At 47.5% G+C, this 26,950-nt stretch overlaps 1 protein-coding gene across 1 annotated transcript; it reads right to left on the bottom strand.

Moving 5' to 3' along the window:
• Positions 1-10,255: 10,255 nt before the first annotated feature.
• Positions 10,256-26,594, bottom strand: CUNH8orf74 (chromosome unknown C8orf74 homolog). The gene is made up of 4 exons (XM_085306499.1): positions 26,547-26,594; positions 25,372-25,564; positions 12,417-12,817; positions 10,256-10,474 (listed from the first exon to the last, which is right to left on the bottom strand). The coding sequence occupies exons 1-4, from the start codon at positions 26,592-26,594 to the stop codon at positions 10,256-10,258; spliced, it is 861 nt and encodes a 286-aa protein (XP_085162625.1).
• Between the last annotated feature and the right edge of the window lie 356 nt (positions 26,595-26,950).

The following is a 26,950-nucleotide window of genomic DNA, read 5'->3' as shown; positions in this document are numbered from 1 at the left end:
TGATTGTTTTATGATTTTAAATTGCTGTAGCTATTGACAAAGTTTTCAAAGGAGAAACATTTCTTGTGCGAGTGCTATTTTTTTATTTTTTTTGTTGGTGTTTTCAGCCAAACTTTTCTACTTCCTTTTTTTTTTTTAATAAAAAAAGATCTGTGGTTATCTTTACAAATTGTGGACTGTTTTCTGATGAGCTGGCTTGAAGCGTGAGCTGAGCATACCTTTACTTTTCACGGCGCATCTGAGGGGTAGCAAATCACTTCAATGGGCTGGRCCCTGCTTCCGTCATCTCGTCACGGGGCTTTTTAAAGCTGGATGCTATGTAGATGTGCACCATGAGGTTAATATGGGATTTGCCTTTAGTGTGCCCACGGACACAAATGATATTGCTTGTTTTGTGGAGACAGTGCCAGTCTCTGGAGCATGATTTTTTTTTTTTTTTTTGCTCACTAGTTAGGGCTGTGTGCCGTGGTACGTGCTGGTGCCCCTTTTAAGATCGCTTTGCGGTGCCAGGACCGCATGAAGGGTCTTTGCTGCAAATGCAAGTCAAGGCTGTGTGTCTTGAGAAACGTGAAATTCAGGAGCTGGGAGGCTGGCGGTCCGGAGAGCGGGTGGATGCTAGCTGGTGCCTTCAGGCAGAGCTAGCGAAGAGCTGCACGGGTAGAGCTGGCCTCCTAAATACTGGGAGAAAAGCTTCTTGTGGTCCTTCTTGTGGACCAACTTCACAACCTGATGTTATCAGATGGTAGATTTAGTTTTGTCCCTGCAGTCCTTGAGGCTGAGCCATTGACCCACACGCAACTGCAAAGGCTGTATCCTCCCAGCCAACTTGGCCTGGAAAAAGTCGAGGAGTGAGCTTCCTAAGGCACCTTGTGATGAGTGTCTGAGTGCATTGGCTGGAAGGGGGCTCTGCAGGTTACCCAACCCAACCATACTGTCCACCCAAAGGTCTGGGTTACCTCCACAGAAAAGAAATCACTTATTTCTGACTCCAGGAGCCTGTGGTCACCAAACATGGGAAGCAGGTGACTATATGGGGAGTCATGGACACAGGCACCGGTCCTGTGCTCTTGCCCCTTCCCGTGGAGCTAGCCCTCCCAGAACTCGCACCACCTCCTTCGCTGACTGTCCGTCAGTCAGACACCCAAATCCACACTTAGCCATGTGCAGCTGGGATCCCTCTGTAGGTCCTGCTGTTAAACGGGTGCGTCTGTGTTTCCCAGGCTGTGATGGCCCTTGCACCTGCATGGTGTCAGACCAACACCACTGCCTGGGACTGGAGCCAGGGGYGCAATGTTTGGCTCTGCTGCAGAGGTGGACTCATTTTACATCTTGATGTTAAGCAGCTCACACAGGAACATGCAGGTGTAGGACTGGAGAAATCCTGCTGTTCCCGACTGTTGCTCCATCCACAGGTCCTGGTGGTGTCCCGGAGCCAAGGGATGCTCACAGCACCTGAGCCACTGCACAAGGGTGTCTCCTCTGCCACTGGGGATTTTTAAAAGCTATTTCATAGCCAAGGGGCTATGCATCCAGATCTAAAGCAACAGAGATCCTGATGGCTGTGATGGACAGGGCTGGTTGCAGCTCATTGCTAGAGGAGCCCGTGTGGAGAATGAGAGCTCCTCAGCTGCTCCWGCATGAAGGCCGTGCAGGGACACACCAGGGAATCTCCTGGCAGCTGAGAGCAGAGCAAAAAGCCTTTAAATTGCCCTAGGGAGGAGGAAGAGAGCTCATCTGCYAGTGCCCCCCGACAAGGGCAGCGCAGTGCCAGACTCTGGCTATCGCATTTGCAGCCTCCTACGGGATCTTCCTGCCCCAGCGCTGGCTGCAACTGCTCTCAGCAGCAGCCCAGCTCAGCCTGGGGGATTGCAACAGCCCATAGCTATGATATGGAGGTTCCCATGAAGCTGGGGAACAGACATGCCAAAGTCCCTGTGCAACTTGCACCCYGGGGCACGCCACATGTGCAGGGAAGACAAGTAGAAGTCTGGAGTCTAGTTTCCCAGGGAAAAGGGTTTTTATGTGCAGCCCACTCTCAGAGCATCCTGCTGGTGTCAGAAAGCCCCGGAGCCACATTGCATGCCAGGCACCAGCTCGCTGCCCCCCCCTTCCTCCCTGCAACCCCGTGTGACTCCTGAGAGGGAGATCTGTCCCCACTTGTCCAGRCCGGAGCCACGGGAGGTGAGGCGAGAACGTGTCACCCCGCGCTCGGCACGGCAGCAACGGCTGCACGCCCCGACCGGGAGCCGGGGCCCCGCAGGGCGTTCGGAGCCGAAGCCAAGGCGAGGTGCGGCTCCCTGGGAGCCAGGACTCGCCAGCTGGATCCGGCAACACACCCAGTGTCGGGAGCAGTCGGGTCCCGCCTCCCCGCGGCTGGTGGGACACTGGGAGCAGAGCTGAGATTTGGCAGTGGAGCCTGCCACCCCTTCTCTGGCACACTGGCCAACGCAACAGCGTGGACTTCTCCCCAGCTTGGTACAAGTCAAAATAATATATATACATATATAATATATAAAATTTATTTATTTATTTAYTTATTTATTTAATCCAATGCTTTAGGAGCAGCATGAGAAGGGCAAACTCGAAGGGCATCCCAAAAGTACTCTCCACGCAGGGATGGTAGCGGGGTGAGCAGGACGGTGTCTGTGCCCTGCCTTGCCCACCGGACCCCAGCTGAGCAGGGAGCTGGGAAGAGAAATACTGTTGTCAAAAACATAGTAAGTGTCCAGCAGAGGTGAGAAGGAGCATTTCGTGTTTTTTTTTTTTTTTTCTTTCTTGGAAATCAGCTGTCCTCTATCAGAGAGCTGGTAACCATGATAGTTTATTGGCACGGGGACGTCTCTGGCTGCAGTGGGGCTCATGCGGTGTCAGTCCTGGGAGCACTTTCCCCTTAGTGCCCCAAAACCACGAGCCCAAGGTGGTATCTGCACAGGCTGGAGAGTCCTGTGGTTTGTGGGCTGTGCTCTCCAGGACAGGCTGGGACCCAGCAGGAAAATCACAGCAGACCAAACTAGGGCTGCAGGATGAGCTGAAATGATCTCGAGCTGTGGTCAGGCTCCTGGCAGATTCGGGCTAAGGCCAGGACTTCTCTGGGCCAAGAGGTGGCCAGGAGTCAAGCCCTCCATCCCCCTGCATCCGGCCTGTCCCGGCCCCAGCCCTGGCCCCACAGGGCTGGCGCAGAGCCCAGGTCGCGGCGCTGGCCGTCAGGAGCTGGGATGAGGTCACCTTCCCGGATAGCGCTGTGGTCCGGGCCAGCCGGGYGCTGCTGCGTGTTGTCATGCATTAGCCCTCCTGGGATGGGTGATTTCCTTTGAGTCCAAGGAGCAGGTGGTGCCTCTTCGCCGTCAGCACTGAGCCCCGGAGGCAGCGAAGCCAAAATTTTGTTCTAACGCCTGATGGGAACGGTTTGTCCACAAGGGCCTCTTCACCCCAACATCTGGCCCCATATTGCCCTGGCAGTGAGATGGTGGAGGGCGAGGGGGGGGGGAATCCTGGGAGGAGGTGGTTTAACCAGGGATTTGCCTGTTGCAGAGAGCAACATTGGATGTAGCAAGAGCAAGGACCATGCACTAGGGCCAGTGCTTGGTGCCAGCTCGTTTGCCGACAGGATGGGCACTTCCAAGGGCACGCTCTCGGGWCATGGGGGGCTGGCAGAGCCGCCGGCAAGGGAAACAGTGTCCCTATCCCTTGCCAGGACAGAGAGAGAGGGTCCAGGCTGGTGGGGAAGCTGTGAGGGAGCCTGCTTGGTTCAGAGGTTGGGACATGAGCTGTCTTTCAGCCAGTGTTTCTGCAGCCCCAGCATGACGGCTCTTTATCCCGTGGGAGGACTCGAGATGCTGCTGCTAATTTGGTTCAAAGCAGGAGACAAATACCCAGGAAGCAAAACGGTGGCAGGAAAGGGGGTGAAGAGACTTGATCGAAGTCACCTAACGAATCAGTGACAGAGCCCAGAAGGGCCCCCAAATGCTCCCAACTTCCCCCAAACTCCTTTTTGCCCCTGACAGTGACCTTCTGCTCATGCGTGTGCACCTTCTCCCTTGGTCTCTCCTTGCCTCCTCCCGCTCCCACACCCCACTGCACTCCGTGGGGAGCCACGTCTGTTCCCGTTGGCAAGTGCTTTCCTCAGTGCTTGGAGGGCAGGATCAGGCCCTCCCTCCTGGCCCTCCAGAGGAGGGAATGAGACAAGCTGCTGAGTGGTTTCCTGCCCTGCACTGCCAATGGGAGCCGCTTCTGGTGTCGGGAGCAGGGGAGGATGTATCCGGAGCTGAGTGTTTCCTGGCAGATAAGGCCAGCCCCTCCTGCCGGATGTTATGAGTCCAGGTCCTACCTCCACGTTTCAAGTAAAGGGGCCGAGGAAAGGCCTGGCTGTTTATGTCAAGGAAAAATAACTTCTCCCCTCAAACAATCCTATGGCTCCCCCAGGGCTTCGTGCAAGAGAATAAACACGGGGAATGGGAAAACAGGGGCAAAGGCACAGGGTGCTGCAGGAGAAGGTCTTAACCACCAGGTAGGAGGTCTGTGGGCAGACTGGGGTACTTCTCCCTCCCTTTCAGGGCCAGGATGGGAAGGTGCCAAGGTAAAGGCAGAGGGAGCTGGTGGAACGAGCCCAGAGCTGTTGCAGGCTCGGTTCTGCACTCTCAGGATCAACGTCAATCTGAAGTCGCTGCACTGTCAGTCCGCTTGGCCAGTCCCAGAGGGTCACTTGCCCCTGCCCCACTGGTATCCACCTGGATGAAGGTCAGCCTCCAGTAATGAGCTGTTACCCTGAGGACCACAGACCAGGAACTACTCTGTCTTCGCAAGCCATGGACCCTKAGCTGAGTTGAATCTCCAAGGTCTCTCACTCAAGGTGTTTTCAGAACCAGGAGGCAACCCCATCACAGAGACAGTGCCCAAGGCAATGCTTCTGCAGGGAAGAGGGAGAAATTCTGACCTGCCAGTGTCACTGAGAGTTTTGTTTTAGGCATCAGAGGAGAAAAATCTCACAATAGAGAAGATCTGAGAATTCCCTGTCCAGGATGGGTTGCAAGAGCAAAGTCCCTCAGGGGCCTCCCCACCACTGTTTACTTCCATTTCAACGCAAGAAGGACAGCTGGGGGTCAGCTGCTCCAGCTGCTCTCCCTGTGGGAGAGAGAGAGGAGTCAAAGAGACTCTGAAAATAAAGACGGGGAGGGGAAAAGCCCTTCCCTTCCTCCTCCTCAGAAGCCTGGGAATCCAGCGTGCCCCAGCACCACTGCAGGGTGGGAAGAGGGACCTGCTGATGTGAAGGGCACCAGAGGAGCCATGCTGCTTTTGCATGCGGGGAGTGCTTAGAATTACAAAGGACCACGCTAGAGACCTGACCTGTGCCCTYCCACCAGCTCTCCTGCCTCCTTTGCACTCTCTTCTACTTGCACCCCAAAGCCTCCCCCATCTCCCCAGCCAGCCAGGACACTTCCAGGCTCCCTAGGCCCAAGATGCTACTCTTTGCCTTTGATTTCCAGGAGCTCCTGTGCCTGCCGCAGCGCTTGGCCCCCAGAGCTTCACAATGAACAAAACATCAGAAGCCCAGGCTGGCGGTGCAGGAAGGAAAGGCGCTCACGTGATGGGCTGAGTCACGATCCCGGTTGTTCCTTGCCCCAGCATCCCAGGGAGCACAGCAACTGCTGGCCGACACCAGGCACCAAGAGAACRGCAGGTCCCAGCTCCGCTGCTGCCTGGCAGGGAGCGGGGTTCAGCTTCCCAGGCCAGCCACTTTGAGGACTGCTCCTGACTTTGGGACTGCTCCTTACCTAGTGTGGCTTTATTTTAACATCAAAATCACTCCTTTATCCTATCTTTTTGCATCAGTAAACAAAATGCTGCTACTGTTTTTCTATGGATTGAGCAAAAAAAGGCTGGATTGGCTTCCCTAGAAAGAGTCGCATGAAGAGCCTCCATGCTGCCCATGTGGGCATCAGCCAAAATCCAGGCAAGCCAAYGAAGAACTAAATTTAAAACAGGCTCCTCAACACGCCTGAACTGGGACTAGCTATTTAATTCTCTGTTGTCAGTGACAGACYTGTTTTCTTGGGCATCACACAAAGGTTATCACAACTCAGCACCCTTTAGAGTAGAGAACTGAGAGCTAGTTGTGGCTGAACGTAGGAGCACCATGGGCTTTGGCCCAAAGAGGACAGTATTCTCAGCTCTGCTCTTCTCATTTGCAGGAGGGATGATACACATAAAAAGGTCATATCAGGYCAGACCCAAGGCCAGTGCAGCCCCATGACGTTGTTTCGATGGTGGTAAGGAATGTGCATCTGAAGATGAGCATAAGAATGGAGCAAAGAAGCAATTCACCCCAGAAACTCTCCCATTTCAGACATCTTTCAGCTCTGGACTTTGTAGTGCAGACATCGGATCTCTGTATTGAATCACTTTTGGTGAGATTTTTTCCTCCACACATTTGCCTGGTTGTGGGTTCAAAATTTTAGTACCCATGAGATCCTCACTCCATGGGGTGAGGATCCTTGRTCTTCCCATTTGTCACACTCCTTTCATGCCTTTTTTATCAAGTTACATTATTCCCTATTTAYCTTATCCAGGTTACTCATGACTTTGTAACCATAAATCATATCCACCCCCATAGTCATTTATTTTCCAGCCTGAAGAGCTTCAATCTTCCTCTTTGGGTGCTAGTTTACCTCAGAAGCACTGAGGCTTGATTTGTTCATTATTCACTCCAGGAACAGTTGTCAAGCACTTGGGAAAGGTACTGAAGACTTAGGCATTATAAGTTTCAACAGCTTTATCTAACTATCATTATGTAGGAAGAGAGCGGGTGGAGGAGACACTGAGGGACACTGGGTGGGGTCTGGGAGATGGGAGACAAGAAATTGGGGTGCCAGAGGCAGGAGCAGGACTAGCTGGTGAAAGAGCCTGAGGAAAGCAGCCATGGAAGGAGAGAGTAGGTGTAAGCAACCATGATCTGGCAGTGAAGACTASGGCTGGGAGACTGTGAAGAAATAGAGTATGTTCAAAAGGAGACATATTAGATAAGAAGGAAGATAGAGGGAAGAAAGATTGGACTAGTGGAAAGGAGCTTCTGGAGTGCAGACTGGTCTGGGAAAGGGAAGGGAGCGAGTCTGGGATCTATGGGACAATAGGAAGATGACAGACCTTACAGTATGGCCCGGGACTGTTAATAGAAAAAAGGCAGGATGGGGACAGATCACACAGGATGGAGAAGGGATCTGCCTGCCCATGAGAGGCCAAGCCAGAGGAGTGGGCAGACCAAATGCTGCTTATGAAAAGTAGGGTCCCYGGTTTCCCTTTTTGTAGCTGTCAAAACAGACTGGTGAAGGCCTCAGCAGAGTGCATGTCCCACTTGTCTCCTACAGAGCTGGTCCACAGGAGGCGACAACCTCCTACTGCTGCCCAGGTGACACAACCATCCCTGAGGTCCTGGTGGCTCACACTGATACGTCTATGCTAGTAAATAAGCAGGCCAGGGCCTCTTACTAAGGCCTGAGCCCAGCTGGTCCATCCTTAGTGTTAAACTCTCTCAACCTCCAAAAGAGGATAATAGCATCCAGAGTGCCAGCTGGGAATGACTCTCATCAGAACSTTACCAGACATTGCTTGGGTCAGTGCTACTTGGCCTGGGCCAAAATTATGCCAGAGAGTGTGCTATAAATAAATGGAAGGCAATTGCAAAGGCATGTGTGCAGAAGAGATCCTGGCCTAYTGGTTTATGAGTATAGATGCAGACTAGGGCTATTGGACAATGTCGCAGGACAGGATCTGGGTGGATTTGTCTGTTAAGGTCTTTATAACCTTAAAAACCTTCCCATTTTCCTCCCCCCATGCACACTGTAGCTGAAGTGTATTGCAGTTGCAAAGCTGAGTGCTTCAGTATTAGGAAATGCCAGGCTCAAGCATGYTTGTGCAACCTCCTTGCTCCTTCCAGATGCCAGGAGAGCTGGAGTTACATGGGATCTCGTGATGTGATCATGCAGTGAAASGCATTCATTGCACGATCACATTGCAGGATCATGTGTGAACTCTTTTTCTTTTTTTCTTTTCCCTGGGACCACTGCCCTTCTCAGCTCACAGACAAATTTGGCTGCAGCCACTCTATGTTTAACATTTAATTGAGTTTTCCGAGTCTCTCTYCAGTGATTGCAGAGATTTGGATAAGTCCGATAAGGGCGTTAAGGTGAGATTTACTTCTTGGACATGCCCAGCTTACTCTGATAAGAGATCTCCCAACTTAAACACCATATCAGAGTTGTTATTTGAATGCCTAAACCTAGACCACAGCCCTGAGGTAATGAGCTGGACTGATGGACTTTTCTCTCTTCATCTACTGCTCAACTTCCAGCCTTATTTTTTGCTTACTCTTTTTGCCCTGCTGCAAAAGCAGAGGATTTGGGTGGGGATGTCTCCCTAACGTTTACCCCACCAGTACCTTGGTGCTTCACCAACCTAGCCATTTCCTTGGACACCATGAAGTAAGGTGTTGGTTTATTCCCTGCTTCACAGAAAAGCTAGGGAGACATGGAGGAACTGTCAGTGAGTGCAGGATGTGGATGCCTACCGATCCATYCTCTGCCCAGCAACCTAGGTCACTAGATGAGCATCCAGAAATAAAAGACCTATTGCCAGTGACTCCAGCAAACTTGCCCCTACCAACCCTTATGGTGAGTCTGAATAGCAGAGGTAAAGAGAGAACTGGTTCTTCAGGGCAGCCTGTGCCTGTCTGAACACTGAGAAAGGACATCAGTACTCTTCCAACTTCATGCATCTCATACTTTCTTGTGTCTTCAATCAACAAGGCAGGGGTCCTGGAGACAACGTCCTCCTTCATTACACATATCTGGTCCATCCAGTGGAGCAGTCCCGGTTTGGACACTGAATGGKAGTGACAGGTAGTAAAAGGCTGCATCATAAAGCAATGACACCAGGAAAAGAAACAAAGTTTGGGCAGACACTTTAAGTTCTGTGTTCATCCAGCACCTGGCACAGCAAGATCCTAACTATGCTGGAGTCACACATCCTTAACAGTGGAGAAGTTGGATTACCCTCGCTGCCGGAGAGAGGGGGCAGGAATGGACAGGTCTTTGAAAGAACAACAGAGGACATAGAATGGCTTGTCCCTCACAGCGACACCACGTCAGTGCATTGAAGTTTCAGTTTTGTAAGACCATGGGTGAATGACATTATATTAATGTAATGTTGGCTCAGTGACCTCCTGATTTCTAAGAACATAGTACATGATAYCTGTTCATGTGCAGGCATAACTTTGTGTTGTGCCTCAATCTGGCTGGCTAAGTTAGACTTCAGGAGCTCATGCTGTGCTTTGAGTTAAACAACCATTCCGAGGACTTGCTCCCAGCACTGCCCCAGCTCATTTATATGGAGTAAAAAGACTAGAAGAAGGGAAAGGATCTTGTCTGGGTACTGTGGAGGGCCAACCTACAACCTACCACAGCAGGTCCGGGTGGGTCTGCAGAGCAGATTAGGGCATTTCATTACAGTTTCACAACCCTAAGACATGCCAATGACTCCACGTCCCTGTGGTAGCTGAGAGTCAGGAGGAGATGGAGCTGACTTAATTCTGACTTGGCCAGGAGTTTGGGCATGACACCAGTAGCCTGACTGGAGTATGCCCCAGACTGGAGGTTTCTGATAAAGTAAGGAATAACAAGTCCTTTGTGAAACTTTCACATTTGGGCCTCCAAATAATCACAGTGTCCTCCCAGGAGCTACCCTCAGTGAGAACTGCTGGTGAAGGCTAGAAGTGAGGCCCGGAGCTGGAAAACATCTTTCCCATCAGCAAGACACTATTGCCCAGTTCCCCCACTGTGTCTGTTCAATGCAGTGCCGATGTGAGTGAGTGCAGAGCAGCACTATATTTCCAAACTGGGATCTCTAGGGCTGCCTTGGGTTGGACACTGTAAAATGTTAAAGAGGGCTTGTCCTGCTCTGTTACYAGCTTGGGGCCAGCCTAGCTGTTGCCTGGGGAAATTTTGAGGAAATTAAAAAGTAGCTCCTGGAGCTGAATTCACAATAAGTCTCSTCCCTCCACCCCCACCATCAGCCTCCACCAAGGTTTATTTGCTGTACCAATTTGGTTTTGGCTCTCTAAACTTTATTTAATCTGGTGAGAATAAAGCAGCATGGTGTATATGGGGTGCCCCAAAAGTCAACTCAGAGACCCAAAAAGAATGAACCATGGCCACAGAGTATTTCTGGAGAATTTCYACCAGGTGCCACACAAGCCGACACATCCTCATTTCTTCTTTTTCCTTTCACGAGGTTTAGGTGCCTTCTTGGTTTGGACAGCAGGGACAAGAGGTGGAAGATTAGGAACAGGTGGCTTCAAGGCCAGTATCTTCTTCTGGAGTCTCAGCTCCAGGATTTCAAAGGTGGCTTGGATCTCAGCCTGGAAGATCTCACGTGTGGTTTCCGCCTCGATTCTGATCACCTCTTCTACTAAGGTCTCCAGGCTCTAAAGGAGCAAATGGAAACACAAGAAGGTTGGGATTTCTCCTTTTAAAGTTGCTTCTTACTGGCAAACAGGAACAAGTCCAGCTTACCAGAATGGCTAAAATTCTCCTGAAACACGTGATATGTAAGGAGAGGCTGAGAGAGCTCGGTTTGGAGAAAAGAAGGCCCGAGTACCTAATGGGAGGCTGTAGAGAGGACAGAAGCAGTATCTCTGTGCATTAGAGATGCACAGCGAAAGAATAAAATGCAACAGACACAAGTTGAAKCAAGTGAAATTCTGGAAGTACAGTGTGGGGACAAGGTCCCAGAGTGACCATGGGATCTCCACCCCTGGAGATTATTCAAAACTTAGCTCAACAAGGTCCTGCTCTAAGTCGGCACTGCTTTAAGCAAAGGGTAGGAGTTGGGATAGAGCTCTCCAGAAGTCCCTTCCAACCTGAATTGTCCTATGATTCTCCTTTGTAAACCCTCCAGCTTTCTTCTCTTCCAGCATGTGGGACTCACCCCCGAGATACTGAAAAGGGGGATGTCTCTTTCAAACAAGTATCCTCTCCATAAGGAGTCCTGTGCAGCAGAACGCCATGGTGAGTGTGCAATGCCCCTGTTTCTTTGGAACCCCATTTGCTTGGTGGGTGGCAGTCACAGGTCCAACCTGTTGCAACAGCTTTTCACAGAACCATTAAGGTTGGAAGGGACTTCTGGGATCYGGGGGAGGGAGCAAATCCATGATGCATCTTCTTTCAAGGTAGATGCCCAGCTTTGAGAAGTGGGAATTGGTTGCATGAATCTCATGAGGCTGCATGGTCCTTTCCAAACCAGCATTACATTATGAACCAGCCCTTCCCTACTGACTCCAGAGGAAGAAAAGAAAACCCTCAACCCAGGGCACCACCAACAGCACCCTGCATGCCCTGCCTTCTCCAGCCTCCTGAAAGCCCCCAAAGCAACTTAGAGAGAATTCCTTTTTCAATGTATGGGACTGACATGTAAGGGACTTGCCGTAATTAAAAAACCCATTAGAGCTTCCTGGTTGTTCTTCCCTGCTGCTTTCCTGAGTTCAAAAGGTGATTTAGGATGACATGCTCTGCTCTACATGAACTTGCCAGCTACTGCCAGCAGCATGACGAGGCGCCCCTTCATTGTACATTAATTCCACCAGGCATACAGCCCAACAATCAAAGTATCTCATTAAAGTTTAATTAAATTTCCCAAGTGGTTTGCTCCCAGGCTGAGAACCTGTAAAGCAAGCTGAAGCAGGTCTGTGTGTGTATTTGTGTGTGTGTGTATGTGCATCCGTTTTTTTGGTTTTATTTCTTTTCTGAGCACATGGGGTTTTTTGTTGTTTTTTTGCTTTTAAAAAAATTGTTATCAATGCTTCGTGGCTGAGGCATGAGCTAAAACCAGAAGTGGCAATATAGTCCAGACTGCATGAAAAAAAAAGCCAAATACTATAGATTTCATGCACCCATTACTCCTACTGATATCACTGGTCTCTTTGAAGAATGGCAGGATCTTGCACCATAGTCTCTTTGTGGGACATAAGCAGGAGTTGCTGTAATGAGGAATTAGAGGAGTTATCCTCAGATAGATTAGTTTCTACAGTCAAAGCTTGGCAAAAAATTAAAATAAATAAAATTAAATMAAATTAAATCAAATTAAATTAAATATAAAACATAGAGGAAAACCATACTCAACAGTATGGGATGGCAAAAGAAATAAATTAATTTTTATATATCAAAGACAAGCTCCACTGGGCATGTCTCATCTTCTCCTTCAGCCTCATATATGAAATACTGGAAAATAAGGAGATATAAAGTTCAAGTGATTTTCTCCGAGTCAGAGAGCGAATTGATGGCAGAGGCTTAGAGCCACCCCCAACCTTTTCGGCCTGCTTTAAGTGCTGCATCCAACTGTATCACTCTCAGTTTAAAAGGGGGTTTTACCTCTCTGTCTAGCTTCTCACTTGGGTCTTCCAGCTTTTTGTACACTTTCTCCAGGATGGTATCCTTCTCCGCCTTCAGCATCTTTCGGAGATGCAACACATTGGTACGTTTTTGGGTCTCGGCCGCTGACAAGGCAGCAATTTGCTGCTGGYGTTTTTCAACCTCTACATCCACGCCAGCCTCCAGTGGAAGGGGATGTGGGGGCACACAAACCTCCAGGGTGGCATAGCTCTGCTGCACTGCTCTCTTGTGGCACAGCAGGAACTGGTAGAGGTGGAAATGTTTGAAGTACGTGTTGAGAAAGTAATCACACAAAATGCCCGGCTTGAGTGGCCTCAACTTCGGCTCACATGCTGAGACTTTGTCCTGGAAGACTTGGAGGGCCTGGGAAATGGTTAGACCTGGAAAGAGATTAAAACAGCTCCTGAGACCTGGGTTCAGCCTAATGAAAAGAGAGAGGCTCTTCCAGGAGTGAGTCTCCTGCTTTAAGATCTTACTAACTCTTCAGAGGTGGTCAGCTCTTTCCATGGACTCCTGAGAGAAACGACGCAGCTAATTTAGAGACTTTGTATGTGCATAAAGGTGAGTGAATGMAAGCCTAAATGAGCTTTCAAGAGCCATGCAGCTATCAACATGCACTGTTTTGGTACTCTCTCTTTGAAATGACGCAGCCAGCTCTGCAGAGAAGTGCTGCTGAATGACAAATTGACTATGAGCCAACAATGTGTCCCTGTGGCCAGGAAGACCAATGGTCTCCTGGGGTGCATTAGGAAGAGTGTTGCCAGCAGGTGGAGGGAGGTGATCCTGCCCCTCTACTCAGCCCTGCAGAGGCCTCATCTCGAGTACTGTGTCCAGTTCTGGGCTCCCCAGTCCAAGAGAGACATGGAGCTACTGGAGAGAGTCCAGCGTAGGGCTTCGAAGATGATCAGAGGGCTGGAGCACCTGCCCTGTGAGGAACGGCTGCGAGAGCTGGGCCTGTTCAGCCTGGGGAAGAGCAGACTGAGGGGGGATCTGATCAGTGTGTACAAGTACCTGAAGGGAGGGTGTCAAGGGGACGGGGACAAACTCTTTTCAGTTGTCCCATGTGACAGGACAAGAGCAATGGGCAGAAATTGAAGCACAGGAAGTTCYGCCTGACCATGAGGGGGAATTTCTTCCCTGTGAGAGTGACGGAGCACTGGAGCAGGTTGCCCCGAGAGGTTGTGGAGTCTCCTTCTCTGGAGATCTTCAAGGCCYGCCTRGATGCAATCCTGTCTGACATACTCTAGGTGACCTTGCTTGAGCAGGGRKGTTGGACTAGATGATCTCCAGAGGTCCCTGCCAACCTTACCAATTCTGTGAAACAGCATGGGAAAAAGTAGCTTAACTTCCTCCTCCCCTTTATTATTATTATTTTCATTTCCTGCAATTTCTATCTGGGCTGGGCAGAAGGTGGGAGGCTGCTATTTCCAAAGAACTGTTAAACCAATTCTTGTTTACAGATTCTCCACAATAACCCAGAAATCTCTGCCTAGAGGCATATGAGTAGTAAAGTACTTGGAAAGTAGTTGGACCTGCATTTTGGTAGCTCAGCATTCACCCAAGGACAACTCCCTTCTACTACTTTACTGCATGGTATGAAGGTGTACCTGAATCATTATCTTCAGGAGAAAGAAAACCACTCCAGGATGAACCCAGATAATTTCTCACAAAACATGCTTTGCCTCTGTGGTGAACTGGCCTGGTCTGGCCAACTAAACCTTCTTCAGAACAAGGTGGATTCATCTGAGCAACCTTCTGGGAATGGCCCCTGGCCCATGCTAATTCCTGACCCATGGTTGGGGACTCCTAGGGCCTGTGTCAATGGGCTCAGGTCAAAGTCAATCCAAGGACTATGTTAACAACAACGTGAATGATGAAGCTCTGGTGGCCAGCCCATGTCTTGACTCTGATGAATAGATGTATCCAGAAGGCCTCTRCTCTTTCCTGCTAGCTGGAAGTTAATTTCCAGATTAAAATTCCCTGAAGTCAGAAGAAGGAGCTAAGGCTGAGGAACTGCAAAGATTTACAGGCAGAGATGTATCTGGTCCTTGCAGAGTGACTGTGCACTGTCATGGGAAAAGTGGAAATTCTCCTGTATTTTTCCTTCTACTGGAGTGGATGGATAGCAAACAAAAGCAAATGCTAAAACACTTACTCATATTGAAATAAGCATGAGCACAAAATCCAGTCACCTCCTCGAAACTTCAAGTGAGGTGGGGATTTCCATGTATTGGATGTGTTTCCAGATATAAAGATAAGAGTACAGCTGGTCAAACATTTTCCGTTGATGATTTCCGTGCAGAAAACATCCTTCTAAGCAAAAGAAAAAGAAACTTAAAGAAAATTCCAGGTTTTGCTTAGTTCTCCTTAAACATGCTCAAAGAGAAAACGGATTTTATAGAACTTTTTCASTTTTCTCTCCTGTTTAATGACCCACATACATAAAAGAAAACTAAAATGATGATTGACCCRTCAGAGTGAGGTTGTTTGAAGTTTTTGAGAAATGATGCATATTTCTTTTTTAAACGTAACATATTTCATAGCAAAACCCAGACTCCTGCAGAACATTAATAGAAAATGGAAAATTTGATATTTTTCATGCACTATTCTTATCTCTTTTCATTAGCTGCAATTAAGAGCATCTTGGCCAAGTTAAAATTCATTTTACTACTCAGATGTATCAGTTTTGAGGACAATTTAGTCTTTGTAGTTTAAAGAGAACATAGTGAAAATATAAAATGCCCAACCCTGAACCTTTCTTGTTTAGCAAACACTCTCAGCCTTTAAAAGAAATAGATCAAGCCATAAGAACTTAATTTTAGAGATAACATCCTGTTAAGATTCCTTTGGAACTGCTTTTACTGTACGTATGTGAAGAAGGATATTTATAACTTGGTTTCCTATGGAAATGTGGCTTCTGCAATCTCACTATTTATCCATGTCTATTCCACCCTCCCCCATTACTTTTAAATCTTTTGGCCAGTTTCAATCCAATTTGAGAAAGTGGAAGAAGTCCTGATGATGTGAAGCTCAGATAATTTCAGCTGAATACATCTGGGCAGAATTCAGACACTTTGCCCTCTGAGCATAGGGCCACAGCACACGCTCAACTCTATTACTAGCCATCAGAGAATCTACACAAGCCAACTCTATGAGCAGTGCCTCATCTGCAAGACAAGATTTGAGATGAGCTCCTCACAGGATGACATTTCCATGACGCACAATTACTCAGGACTGGCCAGGCTCCCAGGCGTCAATTCTTGGTCATGCCATAACCTGCTACATGACTCTGGGCAAATCGCCACATCTTTCTCATCCTRATTTCTCATCCTGTAAAACTGAGGATGCTTTCAGCACTGAGGTGTCTTATAAGATTAAAGGATTGGGTTATTTGGCAGGGAGAAAGGGAAGAACCTGGACAGATGGGATATTTGTGTACTCAAGTTCAGGAGTAGGAGTCAAACTCAATGGAAACACCTAAAAGCAGGTGAGCTGAATTCCACCTCTAATGTCTATAAAGCAGACATCAGCTTGAGAACCAGATTGCCTTTATAGTCAAGAGAGAAAAGGGAATTGCTGGGGTGTGTTCCTCAGAAATTGTCTGGGAGCTAAAGCTCCTACATCACCCTAAGGTTTCTGATGGGAGCCTCTTCTAATATTGGAAACAGTTCCTAACGCACGCAGTCTGAAGGGGAAATATTTGAGGGGAAGTGAAAGGGAATTTAAATTATTACACCTAACCTTGCAGTTTGGTAGTATTTAGAGACTCAATATAACATCAGTAGAGGTAGAGATAGGGTTTCCATCACATAGTCCTTTCYCAGTCTGTGCAGAGTTCACTGGAGGCAACACCAGCCAGTGAAGCTTTGTGAGGAAATTTCAAGATTCCCACCATACTGTCATTTTGCAGTATTTCCAAACAGAAAGCTGTCCTTCTCCTCATTTCATTGTTTTTAAGTATATTCCTTCCAGATTATTAAAATGTATTGACAATATTAYAAAGCCTGCTAAAGAACTCTGACTTCGATTGGGGAACAATTTTTCTTACTGATTGAAAATACAAGGTTTCAATAAATACATAAGACTGATAGACTACTGCTTTCAATTAAACATAACAGAACTGGATCAGAGAAGAGATGTTTTTCACAAAAATGAAAAATTTATGAGAATGTTTTTTGAAAGGCTACTTTTTATCAAAGGAAGAATTATGATACTCTAAACTGAGAGAGCAATTCAGATTGTCTAATTGGTTATTGATTTCATCCAAGTCATAAAATGACATTTACAGAATTGGCATATACTAAAACTCGGGTGTGGAGACTACATACGTTTGGAGATAGTAGGAAATAGTGATCTCTTTCCTAACATTGCAGGCTGAGTTACGTTAATGGCAGACAATAATTACCCATGGAGTGAGTCAGGACTTTTTACAGGACACTTAYAGTCTTGCTTCTGCCCCCAAATCACTACATACCCTTTGACAAGTCCCTTAACCTCCCTGGATGCTGGTTAACATGTCTGCTGTACAGGAATGGTAATTTTTCCCTTAAGGGAACAGGGAAGCTTAATTATTTAGCATCCGTTATACTCCACAAAATCCTAGAGAGCTGGGTGAATGCACGTTGTTATTACATTTTCCTCCAATTTGACAATAATGAGTTGGAGAGAGATTGGTGCCTTTTTGGAGGAATGTCTGTAGTAATAGGTTGAGCCTTGGGAGATGAAGTTATTGGCATGAAGATGTTTGACTATTGAGAAAGATCCACAGTCCTTCCAGTAACACATGGCAAAAGCACAACCAAGCCTGTTGGGGAATGGAAGAGAAGCCGTGTTGAATAAACTGATGTGGTGATTAAGTGCACTATTCCCTCGATGCTTTTTGATGGGAAATGTCTGAAAGACCTGAATTTCAAGAGGATTGGGGGCCTGACATCCAGCGTTCTCATTTGGAGGCACATCTCCCTGGCTTTCTTCAGGCTTGATGTCCACGAATGAGTCACRTCACAGGAATGGTGTTAGGGGAGTGATGGTGAGGAGCTGACTGTGTGCACCTTAGTCTGCCCAAGCATGCAAATCCTTCAGTGACCCCGTCAGATGAAGAATGGGTTATTACTGAGCAAAGCATCTGAATATCCCACCAACCTTCTGCAAATATGGATTCATACACAGAGGAGGAGCCTACATCCATTGTGCATGTATCAGRAGAAACTCTGCAATAAATAACTCCCAAAATTCAGCAGTTTTGCACACATTTCTCAGCAGGACAACAAGGAAGAGACAAAATCCTTATCATAGTGACACACAAGTGTCAGCCAGGCTCAGGGACAGTCTTCATTCAAGGTGCACAGTGCAATATAAGCCTGTCTCTGTAGCACTTGGCTCTGCAATCGGCACAACAGCTCGCAATGCAAGTGGAGAAAGAATTCATCACTACTGTTTATTAKCATGACTGCTAATATTATACCTGAGGAACTGAAGGCAAGAGAATACTCCCTCAAATTTACACTACAGCTCCATTCACAGTGCTGGCAGATGTTCAGGTGGTGAAAGTGGCAGGAAAAGCCTCAACATCAATCATAGCATCACAAAGAAATTTGGGATGCTATTTATTCCATCTATATTTAGCCACTTAGGGTTACATCTGTTAGCCACCTAAATACTGCCAAGCCCRTTCCCTGGCCAAGTTGCTATGATCTCACTTCAGCCATGCTGTTAAACWCCCTGTCAGGATGGCACACCCACATTGCCTACTGGGAAAGTCCTTGGTCRGTGCTAACTCCCAAACTGCGCAGGAATTGCCTCCGTCAGTGCTAGCTGGYCCAAGCAAAAACCATGCCAAGATCTGCGTTAACTGTTTAAGTGTGAATGATGCTGTACCAGTGCTGGTGCCATGGGACTCCCCAGCCTAAAAATCCAAGCCTGAGCTGATTTCCTTAAGCTCCTCCTAGCCAAAGTGGAGGAGGGAGTCACTTCAGAGGTGGTCTGGATGCCTTAAAATGAGACAACTTGTCCTTTGGAAGAGCATCTTTCATTCATTCTCCAGTCTTTAGGGTAGCCTACATAACATATAAAGGGAGGCCAGAGCAGCAAGGTTGGACTTAGCCAATGTTTAGGCTAGGTTAAATGAATCCCAATATCACATAAAGAGCCCAGAGTAGGGTRGACAACAAGACCCAGATTTGCTGATTCACCCTTCTTGTTTTACTTCGTGTGTAAATATTGTTATTTTCACTGAACTGCCASAGGACTTCAGCCAAGGTCCAGCAATGCCACACGCCAGCTTCTGTACCAAGAGCAAAAAGGAAGCCCTTCATCCTCACAAACTGAGGATCCAGCAGGCTGATAACACTGAGTCAACATAYGTTGGGATATGGCCTCACTGCAACCACATGCAGGTTTCACTGAGTGTAACCTCCTAAAATTCAGTGGAACTTCTTACTTACTTCACTGTAAGTAAACTCTGGCCCACCAGCTGTAGTTTATTCTACCCCTTTATTGCACCTCCCTTAACACTTAATCACACTACAACCATGTGAGGTAGATCCACCGAAGCACAAAGAGTTCCCCTGGATTTACAGCTGCRTTACACAGAATGGAATGAGGTGCTGTGATTGTGCCCTGAGACCTGCCGGAAAGGAGCAGGCAGAAGAGACATCGACATTCCTGACATAGGGAAGTGCACAGGAAAGTTACACGTAGCACAAAGAATTAGTAGCACACCTATGCTGAATGAAAAGGATAGCTGTAGCAGAAAGAGATCTCAAGCCGATTCTGAAGGCCCTGAGCTCCCTGAAGCTGTTGAAGTTACTTAATGCTTAGGCAGTTCAGGTTGTGGTCACACTAGTTATGGGCAGCTATCTGCAAGGGACGTGGGCCTCTGCACGGCTACGCAAGAGCAACTGAGAAGACAAAGCACAGCCTATAGGTCTGCTAAGATCCAAATTCTGCTTTCTGGTACATTCATTCCTCTAACTAGGGCACAAAGAGCTTATATTTAATACACTTTTAATGTTCTTTCAGTATAACCTCCCATGAGCCTGAAGTTATGTGGTGCTGATGTGTTTTGACACTTCCAAGGTGGAGTCTGGTATTTGATTCCCAGGATAACATCCACGCTGGCATCTGCTCCACAACCCATTTATTAGCAAAGGTGTGGAGCCAGAAGCCAATCCTAATGTAGTAGTGTAAACTCAGAGTGGATGGACGTCGATGAAATTGCTTAGCTATGGAAAGAGGGTGAGGGAAGCTGATCCCTCTGGTATTTAAATCTACTCATGGCCTATAGTACAGTACCACACTGCATAGGGAACAGCTGTGGCATGATATGGATGGATGTGATTGGGAACCATGTCCCAGACGTGGGAAGAGTAGGGAAAAGTCATTGAGCAGCAGGGAATTGCAGGAAGCCTTGGAGGAGCTGAAATCATGTAGGAAGCTAGGTGGGAATGGACRATTCCTATTCACATCTTGAAAAGCAGGACTGTAGCTCTCAGGAGAGAGACAAAGCTGTATGGAATTAACTGGTGCCACTCCTGTCATTTCAGCTATGGACTGAGATKAAGGAAGAGCTACAGGGAGCTACTGAGTGGCTGCAGCAATACGTGGCCATACCTCTACAGGCTGCGTCCTGGGCTGGGACACATCCTTGGCTCTGCTAGTAGTAGGAAGCAAAGCTGCAACAGTAACTGACTGTCTGACCTCCAGGCCAGCTGGCAGCATCTGCATGTCTGTATTCATTCAGTCTCTAAAATCAGGTTGCCCCATCCAAACCACTTCTGAAGTTTGTGGTAGGTCCCTCTTGACCATACAATTGCAACCACCCTTCTCTTTCCCACACTCCTAATTTCCCTCAATCCCTCCTGCACTCCTCCAAGTCCTTTCCCTAATGGGCCATATCTGAGCCCATTGCTCCCTCATCAGACTTTCACTGTTAAGYAAATGGCCCTCGTGGACTTTTGTGGGTCTCATCTCGGCTCCCTCTTCCTCCGCGTTATGGCTGTACACAGCGCAGACCTCTGCTCTTGCCTCTGTTCGCTCAGTACCTTAGAGCCCCTCCACTCTGCACAATCGACCGCCTCCACTTGCTGCTCCCAAGTTTGGGATAGGGGGAGGAGGAAAGCACAGTCTGCCCCTAAACCCACATTTCCATCTCTTTCTTCAAACTGCCAGTTAAAATAGGCTTCATCCCTGAGATATAATCTTGGCCTCCCGTTGGCCTCCAGCAAAGCAAGGAGCAAGGTCAGAGAATGAACCAGAAAAGCTGTGTTTCCACTACTCAGAAACTTGATCTTTCATCTCATCTCATCTCATCTCATCTCATCTCATCTCGTTTCATCTCATCTCATCTCAACATCGGCTGCTGCCAGGCATAGCCCTTTCTGTGCTGCAGCCACGTTAGCTGGCTTCGCTCCTCCAGCTCAGAAATGTCCCTCACCCTGGAGACGTCCTGCAAGACGGGGCAAGGCAGGAAAAACCTTCCTTCRCTTTGAATATTGAGTAGTTTAGCCTGGCTTAAAATTATAGCTTAACCAAAGACATATGCTGTGGTTGCAGCCATTAACCTCAGGGTCTCTGTTTAAAAATCCAGCTAAGCAGGGGCTAATCAGAGAAAATCTCTAGGCCTGTAGGGGCAATATGAGAGGAATTTCTCTTTAGAGCCCCACATCTCCCAGGGTCTCACTGCTTCTGATCCCCCACAGCCTCCTTTTTCTGTTCCAGTAACCTGCACCTCTGATTTCCTCCTTTGCTGGTCTCTGATTTTGTTTGGATTAAGTGAGAGCACAAGTTGTCTCAGGGCTTATTTTCTATTAGTACTTCTGCAAGAGGGAGAGACAGGAGAAAATGCAGTAATACAGTGAGAGCACAGAAGGCTATTCCTGAATTATCCATGAAAATGCACTCCAGATATTTATCAGGCACTCACTAAATCCTCAAAGTTGTACTTTCCATCCTGTCATCTTAAACTGAAAGTTTTTTCCATTTCTCCCCTCAAAATAATTGGTTGTGGAGGTATACTCTGGCTCTTCTCAGGACTTCACGCTATCATTAGTGTCACATGCATTATTCAGTGGGCTGATTATGAATGAATCAGCATTGATCCCTCCCCTTTGAAAGTTGAGAAAAGCTTGCAACTTCGTCAGAACACCCCATGGCCCTTCCTGACCCAGCTCATTGCACAGGGAAATTTAATTTCTTAGTGATGTTTAATTAAAATTTAATCTAATTGTTAAGAAGAAGTGGATGTCCTGAATAGATTTTTATTTCAAAGAGAAAKCTAAAAAAATACTGCCCTGATCCTGTATAGTGTCACGAAAGTAATGAAAGGCTACATTTCTGTAAGGAGGATAGCCAAATTGTGAGACCTCTGGGTTAGGAAGCACAGTGAGGTTTGGGGGTTGTTTGATCCATGGCTGAAGTTGTATTATTTGCCAAAACAAATAAGTAATGAATTATTATTAAACTCATCCTCTAATCAAAAGAGTCAGCAGGCARCAAAAATCTCCACCTCCATTATTAACCCTTTGCTAAATTCTGTCTAAATCTAGCAATCCAGAAGCAATTACGCAGTAATGCTCAGCTACTTCTCCAGCTGTGCTTCCCTTTTCCTTTTTCCTTCCCCTCAAAATCCACCCTGCAGCAAATTCGTCAAGCTGAGCTCTCATCCCATATCAAACGTGCTGAATGGATAAAGTCTGYGGTAGAAACAAGTTGACTGTGACAATAATTCACCTCTGAAATCAGCATTATGCAAATGTGACCAACCGTAATTTGTGTGAACAGGTCCGGCATTACCATATGAGTAAACAGCTCCATGAGTGTCAGAAGACCAAATCTGCCAAACTTCCCTATGTCGGGTCTAATCCAGGGCAGATTAGGGCATTCGCTTCAGTTCTGCACCTTCAATATGGTGCTTAGGTCCCGTGGGCTCCAAGTGCCCTTCAGCCAGATGCACCAGCTCTCTGATGAATTTTGCATTAGCGACATCTTAGTTTCATTCCRTAGGTACACTAAAAACCCCAGGGGGCAAGCAGGCTTACCCAAGCATCAGCACGAAGCTCTATTATCTCTCTTTGCCAGTGTGGTGGACATGGACCACCTCCAAAAGATGAGTGAGATGCATATCACGCAAAACTTCGTACCTGGAGATAGTACCGTTCCCTGTTCTCTTTCCGTCCTGGACAGAAGATAAGAAGATCTCACTCATCTGTTACGTGGGCATCTCCTGCTGAACTGTGTTGATGTGGTTTTGCTACTGCTTTCTCTCATTACCTACTCCATCCTTCTCATTCTCAGTAGGAGAATGAAGGATAAAAGGATCTAACATCTTTCTCTGTTAGCTTAGTTTAGGTCAGATTCCTGCCTGAATCAGTTCAAGTAAGAAGGAATTTCAAAATGACAAGGAGATGGATGGAAAAACAGCCCACAAGGAAAATCAGCCTTTTCACACCTTCTGAAGTGTAACAAACAGCAGAGACTTATTCTCCCTTGTATGGAAGTATYTGGCACATGTGAAACTGCATCTGGAATGTTGTCTCTGGTTTTGGGCTTCCCAGGGCAAGAAAGACATTGACAAATTGAAAAGAATCCGGCAGAGGGTTACCAAGACAGCTAGGAGGCTAGAGCACAGGATTTACAAGGAGATACTGAGTGAGCTGAGCTTGTTGAGTCCTAATTGGAAACATCTGAGGAGAAATCTCATTTCTGTCTTCAACCACCTAATGGGAGGGTATAGAGAAGGTGGAGCCAGACTCTTGGATGTCCATAGAGAAAGGACAAGAATCAATGGACGCCAACTGCAACAGCAGAAATCCCCGTTAGATATTAGGGGGCAAAAAAAAGGCACCATGATGACAGTCAAAAATTTTAAGAGGTACCAGAGAGGCAGTGGGATTTCTGTCTTTGGAGATATTCAAAATATGGCAGGGCATGGCCCTCAGCAATATGTTATAACTTTGAAGTTGGATTTAACTTTAAAGTCACTCTGCTCTGAATGAGAGGGTTGGGCCGGAGACCTCCAGAGGTCCCTTCCAAACTATAGCACTCTGCAATTCTGTCAAGAGCCTAGGACAAGTCCCAAATTGCAGGCTTTCTCTGCCAACACTGCCTGTAAAGGAAACTTTAAGGAAGTTCACACCAAGCTCCACAATAAAAGGTGACTACCCATCACTGCTCAGAGCTGTGCTGAGCACACACCAGACACACCCAATGGTGTGAAGTGACTATTATCTCATAAGCAAACAAGCAAAGTATTAACTCTAATTTATTTCTTGGCAGCTAGTGGGGGAAAGAAACAAATAGCCTGATGATGGTTATAAATGGCCACAACAGTGCAGATATTCTGAAGTACTAAACTACTGAGTGATTCTACCCACTCTGAAACCTCTAAAACAATGCAAACTGAGGTTCTTGCAGGGTAAAGCCCTCAAGATCCCCATATATTCATATCCCTGGTAAAGGAATACCTGTTCACCAAGAGTAACCCATCTCCGCTGGGATTTGCAGCAGTATCATAATCAGGTATCCATGAAACTCCATACAACAGAGCCAATTTCTTACTCTTAGCCAGACCATTATGTCGGAACACGGTTATAACATCTACAGGCAAGTGAGGGGCTGAATTCTGGGTTCATTTCAGTGGCATAAAATTCCAGTAGCTCCTTCAGCTTTAACATCATTATTCTAGATTTACCCTTTTTTAATGGAGAATATGTATCTAGACCTGATATCCAAGAAAGTATGTAAGTCTAAAACAATGTAAGATGTAAGTAAAACCAGAAATAATGTTCATTGCTGCCATACAAGYGACAGAAGTCTTAGTCTTTGACTTGACTTCTCTCTTCTGCTACAGTTTAGGTATACTTTGAAAAGGTAGAGACAAAGATAGAGGAAAGTGTCTAGATGGAACCTGAGACCAAAGCACAAAGCTTCATTTTTTTGAGCTAAGGAGTGGCCCCTTGAGCTAGTAGGAACAGTAACATGTTATCCTCCAGGCTGAATATCCTCTCTATAGAAGGAAAATGTCTACTGATAAGCTTTCCAAAGGAGCAAGTTGTCATACACCTCAATACTGGGTGTTTGTATATGTTGAGTCAAGTTGCTTCTGYGAACCACAGGCACACGTAGAGCTGGGAGCAGACCCCTTGCTGCCAGTCTGCCCTTGGCCAGCTGCACAGAGGAGTGCAGTATGTTTACCCGCTGCACTCAAATCCGCATTTGGCAGGGGATGGATGGATGTTGTCATCATTATTACAAAACAGGGAAGCTCTTCAGCAGCTCACTGGGAGGTAGGGTGAGGGCATGATTTCATACCAATCACACCAGTATGAATACGCCAGCAACCCTACCCGACTTGTTCTGCTGGGCTGCGCTCCCAGACGTTTAGCCCAGAGCGAAGCAGAACATGACTGTTTCTGGTGTCCCCAGTAACCACAGCTCTGAATAAACCCTTCTCTCACAGGGCTGTTCCCAAGCTGGGGCAGCTATCAAACTGCCAGGGATTTTTCTGCCTTTATTTACATAATGCAAATTGTACTCCCTCTCTGAAACAATGTCTGCCTGCTACAGCTTGGAATTTGTGCTAGCCATCCTACACTCTCTACATCAAAACCCCTCTGCAGGCATCTTTTCCTCTCCAGTGGCTGGGAAGATCCAAAGTTTGCTACACACCTCTGGGTTTCACATGCTAGCCTGAAGTCATACCCCTTTCCTTATCCARATGGGATGAGGCCATCCTAAGGGCTGGATCCAGCGTGCTACACACCATGCTGTAGGTGCAGCCAAAGTACTGAGTGCTCAGAACAAAAGGAAGATGCATTTTGGACTATTTCTTCTACTAATGACCTCAGGATGCTAGTCTCTCAGCTTTCCCCCTCCTCCAGCAAACAGAAGAGACAGAAAGCTCAGCCTGGGTCATACTAGCTCAGCCCTCCTTCACCTTTCATCTCCTCAAGGAGCTCCTCCGCAATCTTCCCCACTGCTGCCACTGCTGCCCAGGAGAGGCCTTTCCTTGCGGCAAACATGATGCTGTTGTAGAGGATGTCCAGCCGGATGCTTCGCCGCAGGTCCCAGACTTCGTCGAAAGGCTCCCATCCCAGGAGTTCCCGCAGAAGCTGGCGCCCTTCCTCCCGCTAGCACCAAKGAAGAAAGTGAGCACAGCAGAGCAGCATGCTTGGGCCTCCAAAGCCCACACCACATGTCAGATGAGACTCCCTGAGGAGCTGCTTCACCGTGTCCCGGAGATTCCCAGGGACAGACAAGGTAAACATTGACTTTATTCATGGGGCTATGCAAGCCTCAGGGCTTGGGGTTGCTGAAAGCCAAACACTCCACTCTAGGGCTGCCCCTGCTCACCCCAGCTTTTGTAGGAGAGGAAGGTGGATCTCAGTCCTGTCTCCTTCCTTGTAGCCTACTGGAGGTCATCAGGCCACACTTCCTTTGTGGAAAAGTGCAATAAGGGGACAGGATAATCCTCATCCTAATCCTGAGGGCATGGAGCATGATAGGTAGAAAAGCATTGGCAGATCATCTTTCTGGCTCCATTTTAGCAGGCAATAATAGGCAGTTTAGTCTGGCTCCATGCACGTGGTTGCCACCATGCCAGCTGCCACCATGCCAACTCCCAGCATGGATATCCACCGTGTCACAGACACCAATGCCTTGGAGGCTCGTCATGTCCCTTTGCAATGGCTTCTTCTGTGGTTGTGAGGGGGCTTTTGGCATTGCAGGGAGGCAGTGGGAAGCTAGAGCCAAGATCCATATCCCAATTAGAAAACACTGCTACTGTTTCCAGGGATAAAAAATATACATACCATACAACTCCCTGAAAGCAGAAAGCCAAGTGAAAAGAAAAAAACAAGAGAAAGGTCTGGAGTTTCAGCAGAGTTTCAGCAAAGCAGCTGAGAGGATGAATTTTAAATCCCATAARGACACATGGTGGATCCTGCCTGTTGCCCTGTCAGGGAGTTTAAAGTCATTTCCCTTTTTGGTGAGGCCAGGAGAAACTCAGGTCACTTCCCCTGGCTTCAGCAATGTTACATGTCCCCCGGCCATCTACTTCCTGATATTCCAAGGCTATTTTAGAATATCTGTATGAATAAAGACTACTTTTACCTGAAGCTGGACAACTGCCCTCACTCCTACGGCTGATAAGAGCACCATCCTTACCAGAGTGGGTTGCTAGGTAGCACAGCCCGTCTCCCCAGCACCATGGCACCATGGTTCTACTCCCAGCAATGTTTATGGAGGCAATCCAGCCTTCCCTTGCAGCCAGAGCAAGTCCCTTTCCCAGCCCAGTCACTCCCTTAAAGTTTGCCATTGAATATCCCAAGCYCCAGAGCTGTGAATAAATCTCTGCCTGAAAAAGTTTTTTCCAAGAAGGTAAAAGTTTGGGAGTGAGGTGGGCAAGGATGCAGTTCTCCCTATCTGGAAAGTTTTAGGGCTCAGATGGATGCAGAGACCTCCACTGTGCAGGAGGAGCTGGCTGTGTCAGCTCCAGGGAGGAAGAACACCAGCTC

This window comes from Rhea americana, unplaced genomic scaffold, assembly GCF_003343005.1.
Source record: "Rhea americana isolate MKP2758 unplaced genomic scaffold, rheAme1 scaffold_240, whole genome shotgun sequence".
Taxonomy (NCBI): Eukaryota; Metazoa; Chordata; class Aves; order Rheiformes; family Rheidae; genus Rhea; species Rhea americana.
This window is presented reverse-complemented; position numbering and strand designations above follow the sequence as displayed.